Source organism: Lycium barbarum, chromosome 12, assembly GCF_019175385.1.
Source record: "Lycium barbarum isolate Lr01 chromosome 12, ASM1917538v2, whole genome shotgun sequence".
NCBI lineage: Eukaryota > Viridiplantae > Streptophyta > Magnoliopsida > Solanales > Solanaceae > Lycium > Lycium barbarum.
The window spans coordinates 72,977,719-72,987,134 of NC_083348.1; the positions used below are offsets into that span (position 1 = coordinate 72,977,719).

General features: G+C 37.2%; 1 protein-coding gene across 1 annotated transcript; it reads right to left on the reverse strand.

The window, feature by feature from the left end:
• Nucleotides 1-1,153: 1,153 nt before the first annotated feature.
• On the reverse strand, nucleotides 1,154-7,256 carry LOC132623798 (monosaccharide-sensing protein 2-like). The gene is made up of 6 exons (XM_060338613.1): nucleotides 6,933-7,256; nucleotides 6,281-6,429; nucleotides 5,298-5,864; nucleotides 3,541-4,439; nucleotides 2,042-2,229; nucleotides 1,154-1,922 (listed from the first exon to the last, which is right to left on the reverse strand). Exons 2-6 carry the CDS (start codon nucleotides 6,357-6,359, stop codon nucleotides 1,490-1,492), a joined length of 2,166 nt encoding a protein of 721 aa, XP_060194596.1. The 5' UTR covers nucleotides 6,360-6,429; nucleotides 6,933-7,256; the 3' UTR covers nucleotides 1,154-1,489.
• Between the last annotated feature and the right edge of the window lie 2,160 nt (nucleotides 7,257-9,416).

Below are 9,416 nucleotides of genomic sequence, written 5' to 3' on the forward strand. Positions count from 1 at the left end.
CCAAGAAAACGAAATGGAATATAGCATAAAGCTTATTCCAACGACTTTTGAGTTTGAGGCGCAGTTAATTGATACTTGGGGAAGAAAATCAAATGATGTAGATCTTATGATAAAATTGTTGATAAGACTAATTTTGTAACTAATGACATAGTTTCTTTTCCGTGAAAGAATCAACTCACGCAAAACAAGTTACCAAAATTTAAAAGTTTAATCAAAATTTGTGAGGATGAAAATGAATAAGCTAAACAAACCATTTCACATGAGATGAAACAGTCTTTGTGTTAATGTCTCAAGATTAGCGTTAATTCTTGATTGTTGTAACTTGTTAGGCTATCCTATTCCTGGCAAAAAATCGGAGGGACTTGATGAGTTCAAATAAAATGTAGTAATTCTTTATATTTTACAATTGAGTAATATATTTTTATTTGTTATACAAGGAGGAGTGACCGTCAATTTTATATTTCTTTCATATTGTTTTCGATACGCTTGAGCATATCTAACCTTTTGTCTTGTCTTGTCTTTCTTTCTCTCCTCTCTTGAGCCGAGGGTCTTTCGGAAACAGCCGCCCTACCTTTTAAGGTGGGGGTTAGGTCTGCGTACACTCTACCCCAGACCCCACATAATGGGATTATACTGGGCTTGTTGTTGTTGTATTTTCTAAATAAATCATCTAAAGAATAGAGAGAGAGAGAGAGACAAATCATCAAGATGATGGAAAGTGAATTTAGAAAGACAACCTTTAAAACGATTTGAAAGTGAATTATGTTTTTTACTTTAAACGCCAGCAATGGTAACTTTGAAAATTAGATTACCACTTCATTTCCAACAAATGAGGAGCATATAAAAGCAAAGTTGGGAGTGTAAACATTTTGTTGAAGAGAACAGTAAAAGGAGAAGAAAAAAATAGGAAGGACAATAGTGCAGACTGCAGTGTCACATTAATAACTTTTCATATGTGATGAAAGATCACATTTTTCTTGGTATAATAAGTGATGAGTGGTGCGTACTGCTATCTAAAATCTTAAGCTTTTAGATTAGACAGTCTGCTCTCTAACGGTATAAACTTTAGGCTAGATCGACCATAACTTCCATAATAAGCATACTGAAGAACTATTTTATAAACGAACCAAAACAACATGAACTGCTTCTCTAGTGCATCCAACTTTAAGATCATAATTTAAATGAAGGAGATAGAGAATATGTGAGCGTATCGATAAACTGTTACAAAAACTAGCATCATAAAGTGCCTTTTAAGACAAACTTATATTCAAATCTGAGCTAAATTCATGATGGAAACAAATAGAAAAACTAATTGAAACCTCTTCTGACCATAATCCTGTTGAGTGGTTATCTTTCTTCTGAGCAATCAATCACCATTTTCGTAGTTTTACCGTGAAGCGCCTTCAGTCACGATAGAAGAACAGTTAATCACATCGCATACCTCACATTCAGCAAGGATAATCAGACAAAATTTGAAATCTCAGCGCGTTTATTCTTTTGCATGCTTCGCACCAACAGCAAAGAACTCTGTAATGACTTCAAGGGGCATGCCTTTTGTTTCAGGAACCTTAAGGAAAACGAAGACCCAAGCAATAGCACATACGATAGCATAGATGCCAAAGACGCCAGCAAGTCCAATGGAGGTGAGCATAACGGGGAGTGAGTAGGTGACAATAATGTCTCCAATCCAAAATGTGAGAGCACATATAGCGATACATATGCCACGAACACTGGTGGGGAATATCTCAGAGCAGAGGATGTTGGGGATTGGACCAAAGCCCGTGACAAAGCAACAAAAGTAGACGACAACACTAATGGTAGAGATCACAGCATGTGTGACAGCGCCCATGTTAATCACATTACCTAGGACTAGTACGATCAGTGACACCAACAGGACAGGCAACGTAGTCAGTAGAAGCAACCTGCCCAAGAGAAGTCAACATATTATTACATATTCAAAAGTGTAAAGTAATACATGTTAAAGTTGAAATGAATAAGTTTGACTAGAGTTGGATTATGGGAATAAGAGAAATAATGTTACCTTCTGCCAGCAATGTCCATGAGTCTCATTGCAATGCCTATACTTGGAAGCATTAACAAAGTTGTGACGCCACTTATGAGGAGAGATGCCGAGTCTGAACCAATACCCATATTTGATAGCAGAACTCCTACTCCTGCTTGTTCAAGAATTTGAGGAGTATAATAGAGAACCCCATTTATACCAGAAAACTGTTCATGAAACAAAAAAGATGTGAGTAACCACATCATCATCGACAACAACAATCCAGAACAAATGAGTCAGCTATATGAATATTCTATATACATTTCACTCTATTTGGACACATTTCACTTAACACCGAATAAGTTATCTACAAATTAGGGGTTCTCTAAAGCCTGAGGTTTTCTAAATCTCGCACTTTTCCCTACACAAAACATATAAAACTCTTAAAATAACTAAATAGACTCCTAACAAACACTAAGACCACATGATTAAGGCTTACACCCAACTAGTTGATATTTGCTTAGACGAATCTTTACTTCCACTTTCTTATAATCTTCACTAAGTCCTCATCTGAGAAAAGTTTAAGTTTAGCACAAGACATGGAGATAAAACAAGAACATAGTAGAAAGTTAATTCACTAAGAAAATTTTCTGACACAACTGAGCTTCTTTCATTGATGACTCTAAGAAATTGCAGGTATATGTGAATATGGTCCCATGAGACCTTATCAAAACCCAATCGAACAAGGGAAAGTAATTTTTCATATGGAAAGGTAAATTGGGTGGACTTCCAGTAATGTCTGTTACGTAAAGATTGGTGGCAGCCAATAGCGTCCCCAGGAAAAACAATCAGACAAGACAAATACAAATGGTCGCCTTTATTGAAGGCCAAAGCGGCAAAGAGAAATTGTGATTTGACATTTCAGGATGATTCTAGGTCCACAATTGCCAAATTCATTTACAAGCATTAGGTATACAACGATGACAGATCCCTTACTAAAGAAAACTACAGTAATGAGATATTTGGATTTTCAGCTAAAGCATGTAGCAACAGTGACGTAGTAAAGAAGAACCCCCATTTAGCAATATCTAAAAGTATATCAATGAAAAGGGAGTTGACAAAGTAACTATTATGCAACAAGTTCATCGTTGGGTGCTCAATCTATAAGGAACTGAGCTAAATGCATGGTGACTGGTATTTCATTTCACTCGATAGATACCAATTTGTATTCGCACTTCATATACTTTCTGGTTTGAGCATGCAAGTAGTATATGTAAAGCGTACTGTCAAGCCATTGCCTAAAAGAAGAAGCAGCAAATTCCTTGACAAGTCATCTATGGGAAAAGACCAGCATCATGTGATTCTCTTTTACATGTCAATGATTATGCAGTAATTAGTTCTCAACACTAATTCGACGAGTGATACACTAGCCCAATAATCGTGATTATCCTTCTTTAAAAACCAAGCTAAAATTAGGCAAAATTTCTGATGGTTCTATTCATATAAGATGAGAAACTAAAACAACATAAGCCCTTTACCTGCTGCAGTATTTGAATTCCAACTCCAACAATGAGGGCGTGCTTAACTCCTGGCTCAAAAAGAGCTTTCCAGCCTGGCCCCTTTGTAATAGGTCCAGATTGCTTCTCTACTGCTTCCTCAATTGTCTGTTGAGCCAAGATGCTCTCTGTTCGAAGTACGGACTGACTCACTAAAGCAGCAGCATGTATGACCTCACCATCTGCAGGAGCATCACAACCTGGAAGGGACATAATGGATCCACGACGTGATCCAGCACCAGCCTCCTGATGCAAATAAATCCTTTTCAGTGCTCCTTCCTTTTTCTCATCTTTTCTGTATGCTAGCTGCCAACCGCCACCTATACCCATACTGGCTTGTTCTCCACCATTTGCAGTAGTAAAATTGCTACCTTGTCTCATGCTTAATGAAGTTGGAGGCCCTTCTGCACCTGTCCCTTGCCGTGAGAGCAATGGGCTCCTTAGATTGTCATCAGATTCTGCTCCAGAAGCATCGGAATGCTTGTCACCATCCTTTTGACTTTCTTCATCCCAGTTTTCATTTTTAACTTGATTTTCTGAAATATTGAACATGCTGCCAAAATTTGAGAAAAGCATGCTGCGCATGCTTCCCATCTCTGGTAGCTTCTCATGAACACTTCCAAATAGAGTGACCATCGGATCCATAAGAGAACTTTGGTTTGCAGCACTTCCATGACGGGAGACCAGACCAAGAGTACTTTGTCCAGTCACGGGTTTGGCTATCCATGAAAGACCCTCTTCAGCTCCATATAGCTTGATCCGATCCTTCTCTTCTGCATGCTCCTGGTTATCAGCAAGGTCATCGTCTGGACCAATTATGTACTCCTCTATGGAAACTTCACCTCCAGCACCTAAGCCTTCCATTAGCAAGGCCATTTCACCTGTAGGCGGAAAGGGTTCTCGTGCACATTAGAATTTTGGTTACTTCAATTATTAGAACCCAAGAAGTAACTTCTTAAGATTGGAAAGCTCATAGTTCACCTGTCACAAAACCTTATTATTTTCAAGAAATAAAATGCTTTTGTTCATAAACTGGAGAAACTAGTTTTGCTGCTAAACTTGAATTTGGCTAGGTTCTTTTGGGAGAGATTTGCATTCAAAAAATATAATGGCTGCTTTCATCTAGAATTTAGTGACACGTGACAAATTGACAATGGGCCAATACTTTGATCTGGAGTTCATGAAAGTTTATTTCCTTAAATACAGTAGGCAAATTAATTGAGCAGAATGGGTTGGGACGAAACGGACAAGAGATTATAGGCATTCAAAATTTGCAGCTTGGACAAAAGTGGGTTCTGCAATGTGGCAGTATGGCATATAGTATGTTTATACAAGCTTCACTGAGAAAAGAATGCAGAACATTTTTAAGAAGCTGGGCTTTAGCGTTTGCTAATTCAACTGCAAATTTGAGCTTATAGCTTGCAATAAACCTCTGTTTATGAATAGTTGATATTTTTTTTTTTTTTTTTTTTTTTCCCCCACCCATTTAGGAGGATTTATAGTGTTTCCACACTTCCCCTCCAGTGTGACTCGAACCCAAGACCTATCGGTCGTAGGTGGAGGTGCTTAACCACTGAGCCATCCTCACTTGTCGAATAGTTGATATTTCTGTATCAAGCTTGAGCTAATTTTCCAAATGGGAAAAGGATAGGCAGGGCATTTAAGACTTAGTTAAATGCTTGTAAGACTAAGAAATAAGTTATCTCTGTAAAGAAAAATGGAAGCTGGAGGAGGCGTACCTGAGACGTCATCCCTGCCACGTAGTCTCTGTAAAACTTGTTTAGCTTCTTTCATCCGACCTTTACTAACAAGCCACCTCGGAGATTCAGGCAAATAAAACAAAGCCAAAAAGAAATAAGCAAGAGAAGGGATTGAGAGAACCCCAAGCATTAACCTCCAACTAGGTGACTGCGTCAACGACATTGAAAAGACCATACAGTATGAGAGAAACATTCCAACACATCCAGTGAACTGAGGGAAGGTATTCAGACGCCCTCTTATCTCTGGTGGGGCAGTCTCAGATATATAAACGGGAACAAGTGTTACAGCAAGACCAATACCAAATCCATCCAACAGCCTTGCTAGAAGCAACACATAAACATTTGGAGCCCACAGCATTACTAATCCACTGAGAAAATAAAGGACAGATGAAATAATAAGCATTGGACGCCGACCAAACATATCAGACACAGGTCCAGAGAACGTTGTGATCACAGTCGCTCCAATTAGTGACATAGCAACAATTAACCCTTCTATGGTTGGCTGGGTTTGCAAATTGAATTCCTTCTTGATGTAAAGAACAGCTCCTGAAACATATCACATACAAAGTTCTTCTCAAAAAACGGTAACGTGCATTTGGATTAGCATGTCAAGATCTTGGTAAAGTTGGAGCATATAGCTAAAAAGATGTGAAGTTGGAGTCTCGATGACCATACTAGAAATCACTGTAAATTTCCTAAACCATCGACAACTATCAATGGAAAGCAAGTTGGGTCGGCTATATGAATCCGCACTGTCCATTTTGCTCCACTTAGACTCATTTTGATCCAAATATAAAATAAAATTAAAATAAAAGCATGAAAGCATAGAATTTCTATATGGCTTCTATTATTAGCATATAGATTTCTGGCAAGACAAAAACTGTGAAAGATAATTTTTCTAGAGAACAGAAACACAAAGAATAAACACCAACAGAAGGAACATGAGATTAAGCAGAACATACCTGCTATTGTTGCATTGTCCCATCCTTGCAACAAGTTGCCAATGGCAGCAGCAAGTGCAACTAACACAGCTCCACTCATCCTTAAGAAATCAAACCTTCTGTTTTATGTGGAAAAACGAATCCCCAACTTCTCCTAATTGCAGAAGCACCTAGCATCAAAACACATACAAGATTTTATCAATAAATATATAAAAGTGCGCTATAAAAATCAAAGCGATAACTCCAATTATTCAATGCAAAAAAAAAAAGGATCATATTCTAGAATGAGAACAGGAAGAAAGATCCTATAAAAGGTTTCAAGAATCCTACATGTAGATTCCAGTTAATTACCTGATACTACATTAGGATCCAATACAGAGTAAAATTTCTACTACAAAAGGAAACCAATTCGATAAGGATTAAAATCATCATAAGCTTATAATCAGGAAAGAGAATAAAGAGATATCCATTTTGCATATTCTCAAATCTCTATAAAAGAACCCTTGGATTACAACAACTTTAGCATTGCAAAATGAAGGAGATGTCATGTCACAACCTCATTCCAATGTTGTGAAACATAAAACTTAAAAATTTCTTATTTATGCCAACCTCAAAAAAAACTAATCGTAGAACACAATTCATAAATGAGTAATGATTAAAACAGAGGAAATACCTGGGAGACAAAATGAAAATGAAGGCTCCCAGATGTGAAAGTGGTGCATACATTAAAAGTTGGTATTGTAAAATGCCATACAAGGGCTATAAATATATAAACAATCTGTCAGGGAACATTCACAGGCACAAAACAAAAGATCTTTTTTGTAATATTCCAATAAACCAAAGAAAACAAAGCTCTAGTTTTTTTATTATTTCCTTTTCATCTCATTGGGAAAGAAAAGAAATGGGGTTAATGTAATAGAGACAATAAGACCATATGTGTATGAGAGAAAAGACAGAAATATGCAGACAAAGAGAGGGAGAGATGGGATCGTAAAATAAGTTCAGGAAAGAACGTTAATTGCTGATCTGTTCTTTTGGCTTAGAATTATATACTCATTGTCCACTTGGTTCTCATTATTCTGTTTATTTCCATACGTAGCAAAGATTCGGAATTTCATGCGTTTTGACGTCTGATGTTGACAGTTGTCGCTCCAGGGATTCCTCATTTTTCACTTCTCATTTTCCCTTTCTTGGTATTTTTCTTGATATTTTTCTTTTTCTATAACCGTGTTGTCTATCCCAGCTTACGCCCGTTTCTACGAATTTTACATGCTACATGCTACGTGCTACCTCCGGTCAGCATAGGTACCAAAAAAGCTCTGTCCACCTAACATATGAAAAATGTTTTCTTGTGTTGAGATTTGGGTATGTAAGCAAAAAATATTATCTTTAAAACATTTGTATATAATCTAGAAAAATACTTTGGAGATGGAGGTAGAGGTGTGGGGTGTTGGGGTTAGGGGCTAGGCCGGTACAGGTGAAGATGAGGTGTGTTGGAGCCTTGTAGGGTGGGGAGGATACAGTTAGTGTGGAATACCGCTTGTGAAACTTATTTTTCCTACTTCTACAAAGAGAGTCATTTTTCTCATTTTTATGAAACTTGTTATCTAGAAAAAAAAATTGACCAACCGAGCCAAACACACCCCAAGTAAACCCGTCAACCAGTTCGGGTTAACCGGTTCAAATCGGTAACCGGACCGGTAAAACCGGAACCGGAACCGGTTGAACCGGTTAACCGTATATTAACTACCGATCCGATTTCTAATTTTTTGGAACTGGAACCGGTAAAACCGGTCGAATAAAAAAAATGTTTTTTTTTTAATTGTAGCCGTTGGGCTGCTAATTTGGACCGTTGGCCAACGGTCCATTTGCAAAAATGGCCGCTGCCAAACGGTCCCAAACCCATATTTTGGCCCCCCCAACCCCTCAAACTTTTTTTTTAACACTTTAACCCATCCCCTACTCCTATATAAACCCCTCTCCATTTCCATTTTAATCCACACCAATTCACTCTTCTCTTTCTCTCAAATCTCAATCTCTCAATTATAGTTACTTTGCAACAATTAGTCACTTTAAATTTCTCTCAAATAAATATTATAAAGTCTTATTATAGTTTCAATTATTAATTTTGCAATTATAATATTGTTGGTAGAGTTGGTGATTTTGCAACAACCCGAAGTAGCTTTGGTGGATTTGCAATTCTAGCCGCCTTCACTTTGTTGGAAATTAGTCCGGAAATTTGGTACCTTCGTTCCAACTCTATCTTTATTTTTCGCAATTTAATTTACGCAATTTAATTTGTTGCAATTTATTTTCTTGTGATTTATTTGAGTGTGATTTAAATTATTTCTATTTAATAATGGTGAAGAGATTTAGACGTGGTGCGGGTAGTAGTGGTATTGTTAGGGGTGGGCTTAATGAGGAAACATTTGTGGAAGAAACACCTAATTTAGGTATTGATGTTGGTGGAAATAATCCACTTTTAGGTCATGAGGCAATGCAACAACATTATACTGACACTTTTAATGAAATTGATGATGATGATGATGAAACACAAGCCCCCGAAAATCCCATAGGAGATACAGGTCTTGCACAATTACATACACAAGATAAACCGCCTAGAACTCGTAAGCCAACCGCTAAAATTTGGAATTTTATGACTAAGGATAAGAAAAGTCAAACAGTTAAATGTAACATATGTAAACAAGTATTTGCCTTTAGGCAAGGAACTAGTAAGGATAGTCGAACGGGTACACTAAATGGTTATATGAGAAAGAAACATATGGATGTTTGGGGAGAACAGACGGGTTCAAATGTGGGGAGTATTCAAATGACGATAGACCCACGAATCGGTAAAAATTTTATGTATGACAAGAAAAAAGAGCATGTAGAAATAGCTAAAATGGTAGCTTATGATTGTTTACCATTTTCCTTTCCTTCGGGTTTGGGGTTTGTTACTTACATTCAACGTTGTTATAATCCGTTATTTGAGGGTATTCCTAGAAGTACTTGTAGAGCGGATGTTATAGATTTGTATAAAAAATATAGATTTTATTTGCGCCATGTATTTAATTCTTTAAAATTGTAATGTTTCTCTTACCAGACCAAATGGAAGACTTTGAAGATATCTCCATGGCCGAATATGATATGGGGGAAA

Coding starts and splice junctions, on each gene's coding strand:
- LOC132623798 (XM_060338613.1), bottom strand. CDS start 6,359: ATGAGTGGAGCTGTGTTAGTTGCACTTGCTGCTGCCATTGGCAACTTG. Junction 4,440..5,297: donor TGGCAGGGATGACGTCTCAG/GTACGCCTCCTC, acceptor TTCCGCCTACAG/GTGAAATGGCCTTGCTAATG. Junction 1,923..2,041: donor ATGGACATTGCTGGCAGAAG/GTAACATTATTT, acceptor TCTCTTGGGCAG/GTTGCTTCTACTGACTACGT.